General features: G+C 39.3%; 2 protein-coding genes across 3 annotated transcripts in view; both read left to right on the forward strand.

The window, feature by feature from the left end:
- Positions 1–2,855, forward strand: part of LOC311080854 (glutamate receptor ionotropic, kainate 2) — a 60,141-nt gene extending 57,286 nt beyond the window's left edge. The window contains exon 16 of the mRNA XM_084111019.1: positions 1–2,855. This exon is cut by the window's left edge and continues 722 nt beyond it. The gene's annotated coding sequence lies outside the window, so the exon portion shown is untranslated.
- The window catches only part of naga (N-acetylgalactosaminidase, alpha), a 45,860-nt gene extending 27,790 nt beyond the window's left edge, over positions 1–18,070 (forward strand). The window contains exons 2-10 of one of the 2 annotated variants that reach the window (XM_084111022.1): positions 3,981–4,099; positions 5,200–5,356; positions 6,218–6,358; positions 7,380–7,591; positions 7,983–8,077; positions 14,371–14,532; positions 14,774–14,971; positions 16,285–16,425; positions 17,547–18,070. In XM_084111022.1, coding sequence (XP_083967148.1) covers positions 5,202–5,356; positions 6,218–6,358; positions 7,380–7,591; positions 7,983–8,077; positions 14,371–14,532; positions 14,774–14,971; positions 16,285–16,425; positions 17,547–17,759 — 1,317 coding nt within the window. In that variant the 5' untranslated portion in view covers positions 3,981–4,099; positions 5,200–5,201 and the 3' untranslated portion in view covers positions 17,760–18,070. Of the gene's footprint in view, positions 1–3,914; positions 4,100–5,199; positions 5,357–6,217; positions 6,359–7,379; positions 7,592–7,982; positions 8,078–14,370; positions 14,533–14,773; positions 14,972–16,284; positions 16,426–17,546 lie in introns of those variants that run through there. The other variant, XM_084111021.1, reaches the window with a different exon arrangement.
- Positions 18,071–19,197: the final 1,127 nt, after the last annotated feature.

Raw genomic sequence — 19,197 nt, forward strand, 5'->3', positions numbered from 1 at the left:
GCTACATAACATTATAATGAGAACATTATTATAATTGTGTGTTTGGGTCATGGATTTTAATGGTGAGACTTTTGTTTTTGTAATCAGGCTCTTAAAAATTATATAAAAATTTGGGTTTATATTTATCTGCCAATATATCGGTTATCGGCTTTCAAATATAAAGAATTATCGGTTATCGGTATCGGCCAAAATTTTCATATCGGTGCATCCCTAGTTATTAGACGTTAATTAGATTAATATGAACTTTTAGAGAAAGTTCTTATTAGTTTTGTCACACAAAAACCTTCCTGCAATGTTTTTAGAATGTTTGTTACTCAAAATAGAACCTTGAGAGAACGTTCATGGAATGTTAGGAATTATTAGATGTCAAAAGTCTTAATTATGATCTGATGTGCGTGAACGAAATGAATGCTTTTAATTACTTTCTTTCCTTTTTACTCACTGACAAACACAGGAATCTTTTTAGCACCAGTGCAACAGAATGACGAGCAAGAGACCGCTAAAGCTGGAAGGCAGAATGTTTTAAACACAGAAATTAATTGAATTAAAATTATCTTACGCAATAATATCTTTGTAACACATCTTTCCCTCGTGGGTCAAAATGACCCGAAGCCCTAAAATTATACTTCTTTTTTTTTTTGTCCAGAAAGCTTATTTTATTTCATTTTGATAATATTTTTTAATTCAATTCTTTTGGAGATTTTTTATTTTATTTTTCTTTACCTTTAAAAGCACATTCCTCATAACTCCCATTCCCCAACTTAAATTCAAAATAACTCACAATTTCATGCATAACCCATAATTCAGCTCTAAATATCTTACATTGGGTGTCTTTGCCTCTTGTGGAAAAAAATAATAATAATATAACATGATATTTCATGACTCTAGATGGCCTTATATCTCTATATGAGCTGTTCCGCTGGGTCCTAAAGTCAGTTCCCTTAAGTATGCATTCAGATACACATGTAGACATTAACTAAATAATTTTTTGTTTGAATTTTGAGCATTTTTGTTTTTCTATGTGTACTGAAGCATTCCTCACATGAACTGTCCTGATGAACACTCAATTTGTAAAAAAAAATGTAACCCAAGGGAAGACCAATGACGTTGGAGCGCAAAGAAAAGCAACATGAATAATTACTTGAAGGCACCAATAAAATCCATGAAACAATGTCCGTCAGTTGTATGTCGCGGGCTGCGTCCTAAATCACATACTTCACTACTATATAGTAGGCGAAACACAGTCAGTATGTCTGAATTTACAGTACTCGTGAAAAAGTACCCGTACGACCTATTACTTCTGAAGTGTGCATCTGATGGACACTTTATGAATGATAATGACAACATGGCAATGCACTACATCCGGATCGCATTCATACTCTATAGAACATGCTTTTTTAGCGGTTGCAAAGTAATTCCTCGCTATTTGGGACGCAGCCGCATTCACACTCGGTGTCATGATGATCAACGACTCAAACCAAAGTTCTGTCATTTAGATAAACTTCAACTTTTCTAGGAAAAATTTCTACTAGCGTCCATTCTGTCTGTCACAGGCAACTCGACTTTGTTTGTCATTCAACGGAGATTTATAACGAGAAAAAAAGAGAAAAGCAGTTTTTGTACAGACAAATTTTGTAGTAAATCTTTATATTGCCGTGTCTGATGCCTATGTAGGTTAAAGAGGACGGCCGCGCATTAGACGCCCCACACACACATATGCACGTCCATCCAGCCGAGAGCAAGCAGCGTCTCTAATCCCAGACAGCAACATCGTGCTGACCCATATCCGGTTCACATCTGACCCACATCCGGCCCACATCCGGCTCACATCTGGCTCACATCCGGCCCACATCCGGCTACACATCTGACCCACATCTAGCTCTCATCTGGCTCACATCCAGTGGAATCCACATGTACCAGCGCACATCCGGCCCACATCTGGTTCACATCTGACCCACATACGCGTGGAGTCCACATGCACCGGCTCACATCTGTTTCACACCCGTCTCACATCTGACCCACATCTAACTCTCATCCGGCTCACATCCGGCTCACATCTGGCTCACATCCGGCCCACATCCGGCTCACATCCGGCTACACATCTGACCCACATCTAGCTCTCATCCGGCTCACATCTGGCTCACATCCAGTGGAATCCACAAGTACCAGCGCACATCCGGCCCACATCTGGTTCACATCTGACCCACATACGCGTGGAGTCCACATGCACCGGCTCACATCTGTTTCACACCCGTCTCACATCTGACCCACATCTAACTCTCATCCGGCTCACATCCGGCCCACATCTGGCTCTCATCCGGCTCACATCCGGATATGCATGGAGTCCATATGCACCAGCTCACATTCGGCCCACATCTAACTCTCATCCGGCTCACATCCGGCCCACATCTGGCTCTCATCCGGCTCACATCCGGATATGCGTGGAGTCCATATGCACCAGCTCACATTCGGCCCACATCTAACTCTCATCCGGCTCAAATTTGGCCCACATCCGGTTCACATCCAGCTCACATCTGGCTCTCATCCGGCTCACATCTGGATACGCGTGGAATCCACACGTACCAGATGTGGCCCGGATCCGAGTCGACACTGTGTTGCTGTCTGGGTACAAACCTCCTTTGTTGTTTTACAAGCATATTTTCTGTTTCTGTGTGCTGATGTTTGTGTTTTACCTGACGACGAGTCTCTCTACTGTATAATAGTGTGCTGAGCAAACGCTAGGATTTCTCCGAACCGGGTTTAATCTACAGGGACCTTTGGAAAAGAACCATGTGCAAATTAGCATCGGGTGGAGAACTGTTCAAGCTCATCTTGTAATAAAAAAAGAGATTATACTGTGTAGAACGTGTCGTTTCCTTTGTGTGTGTGTTGTTCAGTGTTTATCGTTTTTAATTGTAAATCAAGTTATTCTAGATCAACTGGACTGTCTGTTGCTTAAAGTCAGTATGAAAGGGAAGTTGCGCTGGATTTTACTCTCTTATTGTGCCGTATATCCGAGTGAAACGCTTCTGGAACTAGAACAAATGTGGGCGGGGCTTGATTTTGTCCTTGGGGAACTGATTTGATGGTTGTGGTTTGCTATTGGTGGATCTCATCAGAGTGACAGGTCATCAGAGAATCAGCTACGGGGAGAGTCACAACACTAACTGAACACTTTGATTTGAAGCAAAAATGTTTCTGAAAATCAGACAAAAAGACAAAGGTACTTAAAGGCTTTAGTGAGGGAAAGAACTACAATCCCATGAAGCATTGCAGACAGAAAGATTAAATTAAAAATGGAGAAATATATAACTACTCATTTAGCATATAGGTAGATCGACTCGATTTCATGGGAGTGGGCGGAGCTTGGCTTGGTTGCTTTTTTCGACTCTGGTGCAATTTTCTGCACAGCATCATGGGTAATGTAGTGTTCACCAGGAATTTCACCCTTAAACATGATTATTAAAAAATAAAAAAAAGCTGAAATAAAGTATGCTGATGCTTTCAGCAGAAGCAAAAACCATTGTTTATCAACCTCATAGCTCACAGTAAGGCTGTCTTTAATGATTCATAAGTTATCGTTAAAACCAATTTCCCTGTGGAGAAAATGAATGGAGGATTTACTCTATAAGACCGTATCTAAAGAGATGTCGCTGCAAGAAGGAGGGGAAGTTATTTTGATTGAAGATTACGAGGATATTTGATGTGCATATATTTATAATAGCCTAAAATATAGCAATATGGCATAAAAAATAGGCACTGTCCATTTTGATTTCATGGGGACTTATAATACTACAGGCTCTAATAGTTTATTTGATTTTACTTATAACATCACAACAATTTAGCTTAAAATCGAAATGTTTTGTATGTATGTGGAACTTCCTCATGAACAATCGGTCAGCTGATGCTGCGTCACATGACATGATGCGGTCACATGACCCGCTGGATCAAACACACACACACAGAGAGAGTGAGAGTGTGTGTGTGTGTGTGTGTGTGAGAGAGAGAGAGCTGTTTCCAGCAGCAGAACTGAACCGATCCGACCCAGAAAAGCAGTGACATCTGATTCGGAGTGAGAGAAGATCTGGATCCGGATCCGGTGAGTGATGAAACCATAATCAATCGCGTGCATCAGTTTCATTCAGGTTTTTAACTCTATTCTAATTCATCTGATCAACGCAGTTCTATAGAATATCAATGCATATGGAGATTTAAACAATTCTTCATTTATATATGCTATAATGTATGCGATGCACATATAGATTCGTGTTGTGCATTCTAACAGGAAGTGTCTAACAGGAAGTAAAAGACGTGCTCATTTATTGTGATGAGTTATTATTAAATATGAGATTGATATCGCTGTTTGTTCCATATATATATATATGAGGAAGATTTTTTAAGGTTAGGGTTCTTAAGGATGTTTACTTTACCTGTGTGTGTGAAAGTCACGTGTGTATCATGTGAGTCATGTGACACTGACAGGTGTTCAGGTGTTTCTCTCATGATGTTTACAACAGACATTAAAATAAAGCTTTAGTAGTGCAAAATATATTTGAAATGGTCTAATTCCACATTAATGTTGTGTTCGTGTTGGTTTAAAACACAATGTAATCATTCAGTGTTTGTGTCAAAAATTCCGCTTATAAAGTTCATTGTTACATTTGTTTACAAAATTGCTACATTTGGAAAAATAGAATGTAACATCTCAGTTTTATATAGTATTGTATTTGACATTGAACTGACTTGATTTAAATAACGTCACTAATATCTTATGAAGTTGAAGGCGTTTCATAATTGAATTCAATACAATCTGTGTAAATAAATGTGACTTCACATAAAATGTCATTCTTACTTCCTGTCAAGTAATTAAATTAAATTCACGTTTAATTCACGTTTATTTGTACAGCGCTTTTCACAATATACACCATTTCAAAGCAGCTTTACAGAAAATTCATGAGTCCACATTACAGTTTAGAGTGATCTGTTATCAGAGGAAACTAAGTTATGTATTTCAGAAATGTACATATACAAAGTCACAGTTAGCTAAAAAATTATACATTTAAACAATGTAATAATTTAATGCAGAAACAATGAGCTCACGGAAGTGATGAATACTTGGAAGACTTTCTTTTCTCAACTCAAAACAAGTTGATTTAAATACCTTGCCTTCAGAATGAGTGTTAGTACGGTGTGTTTCAGATATGCAGTGGTCAGCACTGACTCTGGCTCTGGCGTTCTCCTCGGCCACCTTGGCTCTGGACAACGGTCTGATGAGGACCCCTCCCATGGGCTGGTTGGCATGGGAACGCTTCCGGTGTGACATCGACTGTGAGAGCGACCCGCAGAACTGCATCAGGTGATCCAGAATCAGCCTTTCGTTCGCATATTTCAGTTTTAGTGCAGTGGCGCTTACTGATCCAGAATCAGCATATTTATGCATATCGCATATTTCAGTTTAAGTTGAAAATTCCGCTTTTGTGAGTTCTATTAGTTTTGGTTTTTCATCAAATTTTTATATTTAATTTAATTAACACAAATAGTTTTAGTATTATTTATATACTATTATTGTTTTCATTAATATTTATAAGTTCTGTTTTCTGATTATTTTTAATAATTGTATGTGCTTTTGTCCATTCTTTTAGTTAGTATTACTATTTAGGTTTAATTTATTTATTTTTAATTAGTTAATTTCAGCTTTATTTCATCAACAAAAATGTAAAATTATTTCAGTTTATTGCCAAGGCACCATTTCTAATTTTCGTTTACTTTGTTTTCTTATCTAATATTTATCCATTTTTTTTATTTCAGCTTTTTTTCAATTAATACAAATATTTTTATAATTTGTATTCATATTTTGAATTCGCTTTTATATTAATATTTTCCATTTTAATTTTAGTGTATTTTTTAAAATCTTTTTGTTATTTTTTTTATTTGATTATTTTTTATATATATAATGTTTTATATCACTATTTAGGTTAAATTTATTTGAATTTCAGGTTTACTTCAGTTATAGATTATTTGTTTCCAGTTAATAATTTTATTGCTTTATCTTTAATTTATTTCAGTTCATTGCCAACGTTTCTAATGTTCTTCAAGTCTATGTTTTTCATCTAACATTCACACTGTTACGCTGAATGCGTGAAGAATCCCAGCGCTGACGGGGTGTGTGTGTGTGTGTGTGTGTGTGTGTGTGTGTGTGTGTGTGTTCCTCCTGCAGCGAGTCGTTGTTCACAGACATGGCCGACAGACTGTCGGAGGACGGTTGGAGAGAGCTGGGTTACGTCTACATCAACATCGACGACTGCTGGTCCTCCAAACAGAGAGACAGTCAGGGCCGACTGCAGGCCGACCCCAAACGGTGCTGACCTCTGACCTCTGACCTTCTGATAGCAGAATAGAGAATATACATCTGAACACCAGAGTCTCACACACACACACACACACACACACACACACCACATATCCATCTGAACACCAGAGGGCATCTCTCTCTCTCACACACACACACACACACACACACACACTCCATCTGAACACCAGAGGGCATCTCTCACACACACACACACACACACACACTCCACATATCCATCTGAACACCAGAGTCTCACACACACACACACACACACACACACTCCACATATCCATCTGAACACCAGAGTCTCACACACACACACACACACACTCCACATATCCATCTGAACACCAGAGTCTCACACACACACACACACACACACACACACTCCACATATCCATCTGAACACCAGAGTCTCACACACACACACACACTCCACGCATCCATCTGAACACCAGAGGGCATCTCTCTCACACACACACACACACACACACTCCATCTGAACACCAGAGGGCATCTCTCTCACACACACACACTCCATCTGAACACCAGAGGGCATCTCTCACACACACACACACACACACACTCCATCTGAACACCAGAGGGCACCTCACACACACACACACACACACACTCCACGCATCCATCTGAACACCAGAGGGCATCTCTCACACACACACACACACACACACACACTCCATCTGAACACCAGAGGGCATCTCTCACACACACACACATACACACACTCCATCTGAACACCAGAGGGCATCTCTCACACACACACACACACACTCCATCTGAACACCAGAGGGCATCTCTCACACACACACACACACACACTCCATCTGAACACCAGAGGGCACCTCTCACACAATTCACAATTCAGTTCGTAACCTCACCACTAGATGCCGCTAAACATCACACACTGCAGCTTTAACTGCGATTACATGAAAATTGCGATGAATCCTGCAGCTCTACAGCAGAAGCTTTGCTCCTTCATCTCATGTTATTGTGAATCAATCTGCAGGTTTCCACATGGCATTCCTCATTTGGCGCGTTACATCCATGATCGTGGGCTAAAGCTGGGCATTTATGGAGACATGGGCACACTTACGTGTGGCGGATATCCGGGAACAACTCTGGATAAAGTGCAGATAGACGCCCAGACGTTTGCGGACTGGGAAATCGACATGCTCAAACTGGACGGCTGTTACTCAAACTCCAGCTATCAGGAACAAGGTGAGGGAACCAACACAGTATTCCTCATTTGAATAATTAATGCGCAGAATAAAGGGGCGGGGCCTGTTTTAGTTAGTTAGTAGTGTGTTAAACTGCCGGTTATGGAAAGGGGCGGGACATTTCCCAAACACACTCAAAGCGCTCGACCAATCACAACACACTGCTCCAGCCGACCAATCAGAGCACAGTGTGCTTTTCATAAGGAGGGGCTTCATAGAGACAGGAAGTAAACAGAGCGTTACTGACAGACTGGGAAGAGAGGAGCCGCAACAATGGAGAATATGAGGAAAATAATCAACATTCAAGCAGGAAAACCTGTTCTAGTAGAGCCTGAAACAACAGCAAGACTTTGAGATTCTCATTATCTTTTGTTGATTATATTTAAACACAGGCTATCCGATGATGTCGAAGGCCCTGAACGCTACGGGCCGTCCCATTGGCTACTCCTGCAGTTGGCCTGCCTACCAGGGCGGACTCCCTCCTAAAGTGAGTAAAGTTACTGTAGTGTCTCTCTAATCTGAAGCACGATGGAATTGTAATATATGATTAATAGGGGTGTATCGTGTCAAAATATATCGCAATACAAAACTGCATCAATATATATCGTGGATAGTTCATCCAAACTAAAAATCACTGTGTGAGAGAATTTTTTTACAGAGTTTCAGTGTCAGTACTGCATTAAACTACTATATAATGTTGAATATAATGTATAATAATGCATATTTGTGGGTCCTGATAATGCCAAATGTCTGATGTTACCAGTAAAAGTGGCCTATACATTATTATAAATATATGTAGTCAGTGAAAGAGTGAAACATATTCGTCTAAAATAATTCTGTATTTTCAGCTTCAGAATCATGAATATTGTTATTCTGGTGTCTCTATTGTTCATTGGGTTTCAGAACCAAGTCCAAGACTATTCATTTACACACATAATGTATATCAAATTTAGCATTTTAATCAACAGGACGTTATTTGTTAACCTTTTATCAAATGTCTTGGAGTATCGCAATAATATGGTATTGTGAGTTCAGTATTGTGATAATATGGCATTGTGAGTTCAGTATCGCGATAATATGGTATCGTGAGTTCAGTATCGTGATAATATGATATCGTGAGTTCGTATTGTGAGTTCAGTATCGCGATAATATGGTATCGTGAGTTCAGTATCACGATAATATGGTATCGTGAGTTCAGTATCGTGATAATATGATATCGTGAGTTCAGTATCGTGATAATATGGCATTGTGAGTTCAGTATCGTGATAATATGGCATTGTGAGTTCAGTATCGCGATAATATGGTATCGTGAGTTCAGTATCGTGATAATATGGCATTGTGAGTTCAGTATCGCGATAATATGGCATTGTGAGTTCAGTATCGCGATAATATGGTATCGTGAGTTCAGTATCGCGATAATATGGCATTGTGAGTTCAGTATCGTGATAATATGGTATCGTGAGTTCAGTAATATGGCATTGTGAGTTCAGTATCGCGATAATATCGTATCGCGAGTATCGCGATAATATGGCATTGTGAGTTCAGTATCGCGATAATATGGCATTGTGAGTTCAGTATCGCGATAATATCGTATCGTGAGTTCAGTATCGTGATAATATGGTATCGTGAGTTCAGTATCGTGATAATATGGTATCGTGAGTTCAGTAATATGGCATTGTGAGTTCAGTATCGCGATAATATGGCATTGTGAGTTCAGTATCATGATAATATGGTATCGTGAGTATCGCGATAATATGGCATTGTGAGTTCAGTATCGCGATAATATGGCATTGTGAGTTCAGTATCGCGATAATATCGTATCGTGAGTTCAGTATCGCGATAATATGGCATTGTGAGTTCAGTATCGCGATAATATGGCATTGTGAGTTCAGTATCGCGATAATATGGTATCGTGAGTTCAGTATCGCGATAATATGGCATTGTGAGTTCAGTATCGCGATAATATCGTATCGCGAGTATCGCGATAATATGGCATTGTGAGTTCAGTATCGCGATAATATGGCATTGTGAGTTCAGTATCGCGATAATATCGTATCGTGAGTTCAGTATCGTGATAATATGGTATCGTGAGTTCAGTATCATGATAATATGGTATCGTGAGTATCGCGATAATATGGCATTGTGAGTTCAGTATCGCGATAATATGGCATTGTGAGTTCAGTATCGCGATAATATCGTATCGTGAGTTCAGTATCGCGATAATATGGCATTGTGAGTTCAGTATCGCGATAATATGGCATTGTGAGTTCAGTATCACGATAATATGGTATCGTGAGTATCGCGATAATATGGCATTGTGAGTTCAGTATCGCGATAATATGGCATTGTGAGTTCAGTATCGCGATAATATCATATCGTGAGTTCAGTATCGTGATAATATGGTATCGTGAGTTCAGTATCGTGATAATATGGTTTCGTGAGTTCAGTATCGCGATAATATCGTATCGTGAGTTCAGTATCGCGATAATATCGTATCGTGAGTTCAATATCGCGATAATATGGTATCGTGAGTTCAGTATCGCGATAATATCGTATCGTGAGTTCAGTATCGCGATAATATGGTATCGTGAGTTCAGTATCGCGATAATATGGTATCGTGAGTTCAGTATCGTGATAATATCGTATCGTGAGTTCAGTATCGCGATAATATGGTATCTCGATAATATGGTATCGTGAGTTCAGTATCGCGATAATATCGTATCGCGAGTATCGCGATAATATGGCATTGTGAGTTCAGTATCGCGATAATATGGCATTGTGAGTTCAGTATCGCGATAATATCGTATCGTGAGTTCAGTATCGTGATAATATGGTATCGTGAGTTCAGTATCGTGATAATATGGTATCGTGAGTTCAGTAATATGGCATTGTGAGTTCAGTATCGCGATAATATGGCATTGTGAGTTCAGTATCATGATAATATGGTATCGTGAGTATCGCGATAATATGGCATTGTGAGTTCAGTATCGCGATAATATCGTATCGTGAGTTCAGTATCGCGATAATATGGCATTGTGAGTTCAGTATCGTGATAATATGGCATTGTGAGTTCAGTATCGCGATAATATGGCATTGTGAGTTCAGTATCGCGATAATATGGCATTGTGAGTTCAGTATCGCGATAATATGGTATCGTGAGTTCAGTATCGCGATAATATGGCATTGTGAGTTCAGTATCGCGATAATATCGTATCGCGAGTATCGCGATAATATGGCATTGTGAGTTCAGTATCGCGATAATATCGTATCGCGAGTATCGCGATAATATGGCATTGTGAGTTCAGTATCGCGATAATATGGCATTGTGAGTTCAGTATCGCGATAATATCGTATCGTGAGTTCAGTATCGTGATAATATGGTATCGTGAGTTCAGTATCGTGATAATATGGTATCGTGAGTTCAGTAATATGGCATTGTGAGTTCAGTATCGCGATAATATGGCATTGTGAGTTCAGTATCATGATAATATGGTATCGTGAGTATCGCGATAATATGGCATTGTGAGTTCAGTATCGCAATAATATGGCATTGTGAGTTCAGTATCGCGATAATATCGTATCGTGAGTTCAGTATCGCGATAATATGGCATTGTGAGTTCAGTATCGCGATAATATGGCATTGTGAGTTCAGTATCACGATAATATGGTATCGTGAGTATCGCGATAATATGGCATTGTGAGTTCAGTATCGCGATAATATGGCATTGTGAGTTCAGTATCGCGATAATATCATATCGTGAGTTCAGTATCGTGATAATATGGTATCGTGAGTTCAGTATCGTGATAATATGGTTTCGTGAGTTCAGTATCGCGATAATATCGTATCGTGAGTTCAGTATCGCGATAATATCGTATCGTGAGTTCAATATCGCGATAATATGGTATCGTGAGTTCAGTATCGCGATAATATCGTATCGTGAGTTCAGTATCGCGATAATATGGTATCGTGAGTTCAGTATCGCGATAATATGGTATCGTGAGTTCAGTATCGTGATAATATCGTATCGTGAGTTCAGTATCGCGATAATATGGTATCTCGATAATATGGTATCGTGAGTTCAGTATCGCGATAATATCGTATTGTGAGTTCAGTATCGCGATAATATGGTATTGTGAGTTCAGTATCGCGATAATATGGTATTGTGAGTTCAGTATCGCGATAATATGGTATCGTGAGTTCAGTATCGTGATAATATCGTATCGTGAGTTCAGTATCGCGATAATATGGTATCTCGATAATATGGTATCGTGAGTTCAGTATCGCGATAATATGGTATTGTGAGTTCAGTATCGCGATAATATGGTATTGTGAGTTCAGTATCGCGATAATATCGTATCGTGAGTTCAGTATCGCGATAATATGGTATCGTGAGTTCAGTATCGCGATAATATGGTATCGTGAGTTCAGTATCGCGATAATATGGTATCGTGAGTTCATTATCGCGATAATATCGTATCGTGAGTTCAGTATCGCGATAATATGGTATCGTGAGTTCAGTATCGCGATAATATGGTATCGTGAGTTCAGTATCGTGATAATATCGTATCATGAGTTCAGTAACGCGATAATATGGTATCTCGATAATATGGTATCGTGAGTTCAGTATCGCGATAATATGGTATTGTGAGTTCAGTATCGCGATAATATGGTATTGTGAGTTCAGTATCGCGATAATATGGTATCGTGAGTTCAGTATCGTGATAATATCGTATCGTGAGTTCAGTATCGCGATAATATGGTATCTCGATAATATGGTATTGTGAGTTCAGTATCGCGATAATATGGTATTGTGAGTTCAGTATCGCGATAATATGGTATTGTGAGTTCAGTATCGCGATAATATGGTATTGTGAGTTCAGTATCGCGATAATATCGTATCGTGAGTTCAGTATCGCGATAATATGGTATCGTGAGTTCAGTATCGTGATAATATCGTATCGTGAGTTCAGTATCGCGATAATATGGTATTGTGAGTTCAGTACAGGGTGGGAATTATACCGCGGCCACGCGGCCATGGCCGCCGTTGCCCTACACTTTGGCCTTCATGCCCCGTGAAAAAAAAATCATCGTACGGCCACAGTGGCCTGTGTGCCCTGGCCCTGTCCAAGTTCCACCCAAGTAGTCTCTGAACTTCAATTAGTTTGTGGATTCGCGCAGGTGCAGTGTCATAATCACATCGATGATCTCACGCATCAAAACAGCAGTGCAAGAAGCATGTAACGTCAGCACTAACAGAAGAACGACACTCTGTTGTCGACACTGGTGCATAGATATATGCACTAGATTTCGCCTTGGTTACGGCATTCGTTCATGAACTGCCGTAGCCAAGGCGAAATCTATATGTCTATCTATGCACCAGTCTGCGCACACGTCACACAGCAGGAAGCGCGGGCGCCCTCAGATCACTTGGACGTCGCTGTGTTACAAGAGGTAAAAACGATATAAATACTGTTTGTTTTCTCACACAAACCGCTCGTTTCGTGTCTTAGGCCATCAATGTGTACTTACGATGGGGAATTGTTTAATTTGGACGATGGGGAATTGTTTTAATTTGGACTCTGTGGATGCTCTTTGAGACCGTGACCATAGACCTGCATTATATGACTGACAGACAAGAACGGTTTGACCTAAAAATATCAAAATCTATTTGCTAGTAGATAAGTGCCCTTTTCAGAAAAGGGCCCTATGCAAGGTTCCAGAGGTAACGGCGTCGGCGCACTGAAGCGTTTTTTTTTAATAGTTCAAAGTTACTATAAGATTTAATGTTATTACCTTGACAAACTATAACTTACATCATTAAAAAGATATAAGACTCACTTAATTTGTGTCAGGAGTTATGAAATGCAAAAATGAGTCGATACCTTTAATATGAATTATGAGCGTCAGACGCTCCCATTCATAAAAAACTCCTGTGCTGTCGTCATGAAAGCGATTCACAAAACAACGTCCCTCACGGCTTTTAGCTCAAAAGTGTGCAGATTTGGAGAAATATTGATATATTCTCAGTTTACATCAGATTTCTATTGACAGGAATAATATTTTATTGAATTTATAGCCAAATGCGTCGATGTAATCATTATGAGCGCTGTATACTGATGTGCTGTGTTTTCAATTCATACCAGCAGCCTGAGGGCGCTCTACTGAACATTATAGTCCATATTTGAAACACATGAAGAAGAGCGTTCGACAATGCAGGAAATTATTAATTTATTGGCATTTGTGGTGTTTCTGAATGCTTTTATTGGCATTTATGTTGTTTCTATTGTTGTGTGAGGGTGTATACCTTCTGGATGTAATGGCGCTCTCTCTCTCTCTCTCATTAAAAAATGTTATTTTTATTAAAATAGTCATAATCCATGTCTTATTCCAAATTAGGATGTTATGCTATCAATCTGAATGGGAAAACCATTGAATTGTATGATGGCCTTTGTGCCCTGTCATATGGCCTTGGTGCCCCTAAAAAAAAAAAAAAGGTGGAGGCCAAATGGCCTTGCCCCTAAAATTACATAATTCCCACCCTGGTTCAGTATCGCGATAATATCGTATCGTGAGTTCAGTATCGCGATAATATGGTATCGTGAGTTCAGTATCGTGATAATATCGTATCGTGAGTTCAGTATCGCGATAATATGGTATCGCGATAATATGGTATCGTGAGTTCAGTATCGCGATAATATCGTATCGTGAGTTCAGTATCGTGATATGTATTGAATCGTGACGTGAGGGATCGTTACACCGCTAACGATGAGTGTTCTCAGGTGAACTACACGCTGCTGGGTCAGATCTGTAACCTGTGGCGGAACTACGCTGACATCCAGGACTCGTGGGATAGCGTACTGGGAATCGTGGACTGGTTCTTTAACAATCAGGACGTTCTGCAACCCGTGGCCGGACCGGGTCAGTGGAACGACCCCGACATGGTGAGCTCATCATCACTGGCTGCGTATACACGGGTCTTAACAAACCATACATCAATGGAAAGCTTATTTATTCAGCTTTCATATGATGTGTAAATATTAATTTCAAAAAAATGACTGGTCACATATGGTCAAAAGATCGGATCTGTGCATTAAGACTTGCAGTGTAAATGCAGCCACAGAAAAGCATGATTTATGCTAGTGATTTATGCTAATGATTTATGCTCATTTGCATCATCCTCAGTTGCTGATTGGAGACTTCGGCCTCAGCCTGGACCAATCGCGCGCTCAGATGGCACTGTGGGCGATCATGGCCGCTCCTCTCTTCATGTCCAACGACCTGCGTACGATTAGCAGCGACGCTCGCGCAATCCTGCAGAATAAAGCCGTCATCGCCATCAATCAGGACCACTTAGGCATCCAGGGCAGACGCCTGTTCAAGGTCAGTAATCTACAGGATCGGGTTTCACTGTTGCCTTTGGCTCTAGGTGGGCTAAGACTGTTAAAAACATTAAATGAAATATAAATATTAGTTGAAAACATTAAACTAAATTAAATAAAAAAATTAAACCTAAAAAAACTAAAATGACAAAAGCAAATTGCTAAAAATTAAACTAAAATGAATACTAAAAATAATAGCTAATTCAAAATATGAATAAAAATGCAGGGGTATTGACTAAGACTATTAAAGATATGAAACTACAACTATTAAAAACATTAAATGAAATATAAATATTAGTGTGAAAACCTTAAACTAAATTAAATTTTAAAAAAAGCAAAATTTAATTAAAAAAAATAAAATAAAATGACAAGCAAATTGCTAAAATTAAACTAAAACTAACACTAAAAATATTAAAATGATAGCTAATTCAAAATATTAATAAAGGTGCTCACTTTTACACTGCACTGTATTTTTAATTTTTTTATTTAAATATAGTAGCATTTATTATTTAAACAGATTTGTATTACTTTATTAATAATGGTTATAATTTATTATAATTAATAATCAAATTTATTTTATTTATTTAATTTCTTAAGCTAAGACACTACAGGTGAAAAGGGTCAAATTTAACGAATAGATGTCAAGCGATTCATTTTTTTAATCTAATTAATTACATGACATGCCTGTTAATTAATCGCACATGAAATTCGGCTGAGAAATTACCCTTTAAAAAGTTAATTTAAAGTCATTATTGTGTTAAATGAGAATGGCATCAAGTAGACATTAGAAAAATAGCTTTAGAGAGACGTATTTTATAAGATTCAACATAGAAGCTATTACTCATAAATGCTTAGCCATGTTTTTTTTCCAGAAGCTGCATCTGAATTGGTATTTAAATACATTTACAGACCGAAACAGTTTGATTACCAACATTCTTCAAAATATCTTTGTTCCACTAAAGAAAGAAAGTTATACAGGTTTGAAACGACATGAGGGAGAGTAAATATTTAAAAAAACGAAACTTGAGCTTATTGAACTTATTGAGCAAATATTGAGCAAAAACAGACAATATTGTGTCTTAAATATAACAGAAAATTTACTTTTTTTTTTATAAAACTGTTGTATAAAATCAGTATCGCATTTGCACTCGTGTGATATATTGCTTAACTATATCATATGATATGATATGAGACAAAAACTCATACAAGTGCATTTTTGACCTGATATCTTGAATAGAGCTCAAGAGCTGAGCAGTGCATGAGAAACAGAGCAGTTTGCACAGTTTGAAAGCGATGCTTGTGTGTCTCTCTCAGGAGAAGACCGGGATTGAGGTGTACCTGCGACCTCTCTCTAAAGGAGCCAGCGCTCTGGTGTTCTTCAGCAGGAGGACAGATATGCCGTATCGATACATGACATCTCTGAAGACGCTGGGATACACACCTGGAGTGTATGAGGTGAGCCTTTAAACACAGACAAGCTGACAAACAGACGACCCCCCCCCCTCTCTCTCTCTCTCTCTCTCTCTCTCTCTCTCTGTTAAAGGGATAGTTCACCCAAAAATGAAAATAAGCCTATGATTTACTCGCCCTCAAGCCATCCTAGGTGTATATGACATTCCTCTTTCAGACGAATACAATATCCTGGCTCTTCTAAGCTTTATAATGGGAGTCACTGGGTTTATTTTTTTGGAAGTCCATCAAAGCGCATCCATCAATGATAAAAGTGCATCTATCCATGATAAAAGTGCATCTATCCATCATAAAAGTGCATCTATCCATCATAAAAGTGCATCTATCCATCATAAAAGTGCATCTATCCATGATAAAGTGCTCCTCACGGCTCCGGGGGTTAATAAAGGCCTTCTGAAGGGAAGCGATGCGTTCGTGTAAGAAAAATATCCATATTTAAAACTTTATCGACTAATAAAAAAGGGTAAAGGGTTTACTAAAATCTTGTATTAAAGTAGAATTTACTTTCTATAAACTGGTCAATGACATGGAAATGTTTAAATACAAATTAATAAATGTTGATGATGATGGCTGTTTGGAAATGTATATTTAAGTGTAACTGTGTTTGAAAAGGATTATTTATTTTCTATTCTCTTTTAATTCTTTTCTCCTGGAAACACTGTTAATGTGAAAAGTTATTTTTTATTTTTTAGTAAATAAATCGACCTTTAAAAGTCAAAGTCTCTCTCTCTCTCTCCCTCTCTCCCTCTCTCCCTCGCTCTCTCCCTCTCTCCCTCGCTCTCTCCCTCTCTCCCTCTCTCCCTCGCTCTCTCCCTCTCTCCCTCGCTCTCTCCCTTTCTCCCTCTCTCTCTCCCTCTCTCTCTCCCTCGCTCTCTCCCTCTCTCCCTCGCTCTCTCCCTCTCTCCCTCTCTCCCTCTCTCGCTCTCTCGCTCCCTCCCTCGCTCTCTCCCTCTCTCTCTCCCTCTCTCCCTCTCTCGCTCTCTCCCTCGCTCTCTCGCTCCCTCTCTCCCTCTCTCCCTCTCTCTCCCTCTCTCTCTCCCCCTCTCTCTCTCTCTCTCTCCCCCTCTCTCTCTCTCTCTCTCTCTCTCTCTCTCTCTCTCTCTCAGGTGTTTGATGTGTTTTGGGAGAAGCGTTTGCCTGAACTGAAGGACAGCACAGAGTTTGTTGTGTCGGTCAACCCGTCTGGTGTGGTCATGTGGTACATCTATCCAGCAGCTGATTGGTGGAAAGGGGCGGAGCCTAGTCGTTTCAGCGAGAAGCTGATAGGTCCGAAGTTCCATCGATATGCTAATGAGGCCGACGCCCCTCTAGTGTTTTGATTGTTTTTGAAAAGGAAATTAACTACGCACTCAGGGATCTTTAGCCAATCAAACGTGCCATTAAATTAAAAACAATTTTTTAAAAATGTAAAAAAAATTTAGGACTGTTTCTACTGAATGTCTTTTGAATGAGTTTACATTAATGTTTTTGCATTGACTTTAATAAGAAGCCTAACGCTAGCATCTCATTTGTGCAAATTCACATTTCAAGTCGCTTTCGCACGTAAATCAAGATGTTTGGATCATGATGCATTCGGTGATGTGTGATACTGTATTTGAACTCAAATAAACACAAATGATGGTCAAACTCACAGACGTTACATTGTGGATTTGTACACTAGTATTTGATTGATGCTTAACTCTAATTGGTTAGAGTCATGATGATAATTGGCTGCAGCTTTCATTGTTTATCATTAAACTGACAGTCTTACAAAATGTGGATTTCTGTTCATTAAACCGAAAGTATTAATCCACCGAACGTGCTTTCAGTTCCTCAACCCTGAATCAGGGTTTCTCAGTCAAAAATGTTAAATCCAATCGCACTGTTCTTGCATCATCAGACCCGTTTGATATGATTTCAGGCTAATCAGTGAACAGGCCAAACAGGAACAAAACCTCACTTCATATAAGAGTGTTTATAATGTCCTTAAGCAACAAAGAAATGCCACAATTGATCAAGACTTTGAAGCAGAAATGAGGGAGAAACTCCCGCTCCCAGTATAAGGGTCTTTCCTTACCATTAATGTTGGACAACATGACTACGTCTCCTTCCTTTAGAAATAATGGCTAGTGCGGTGGCTGAGATATACACAACACTAACAACATCAGTTTGCATGATTTTTGGAATGACTTATCGCAAGGAAAAAAATAAGTTTTAGTTGCATAACACCGGTTAATGGAAACAACCGTCATTGCGCAAGTTTTTTTTATCGACATTTAGAAAATATCGCAAAAGTTTTGTGCAAATCTCTAATGGAAACGCTGCTAATGATTGCACTGCTGGTTATATTCACTGCTGTCGGGTCATGATGGGCGAGTGGTTAAACACACGGTCTCAGTGTGCGAGGCTGCGATAGAGACATGGCTTCAAATCTGACTTTAACTGGTTTATTGTAGAATCACGGGGTCACAACAGTGATATATGAGTTCCAGCAAGTGAAAGCCAAGAGATCTGTGGCTCACTGGTATGAGCGCTGCCTCATGGTTCAGAGGTTCCTGGTTCGAATCCTGGTCAGATCTCCAAGAAATCAACAAATGGAATGATTGGTGGAGAGGACAAGAGGATGGAGGACTGAGGAGGAGCCCAAGACAGGGTTCTGGTGGAGCAACTGGTTATCCAGGAAAGCCAGCTGTAAAATTGTCGACTTAGTCTCAGGACTGGATATTTTTTTATATAAGTACACATTTGACGTAAAAGATAACCACTGCTGGTTATGAT

Source organism: Abramis brama (assembly GCF_963993115.1).
Source record: "Abramis brama genome assembly, chromosome: 4".
Classification (NCBI taxonomy): Eukaryota; Metazoa; Chordata; class Actinopteri; order Cypriniformes; family Leuciscidae; genus Abramis; species Abramis brama.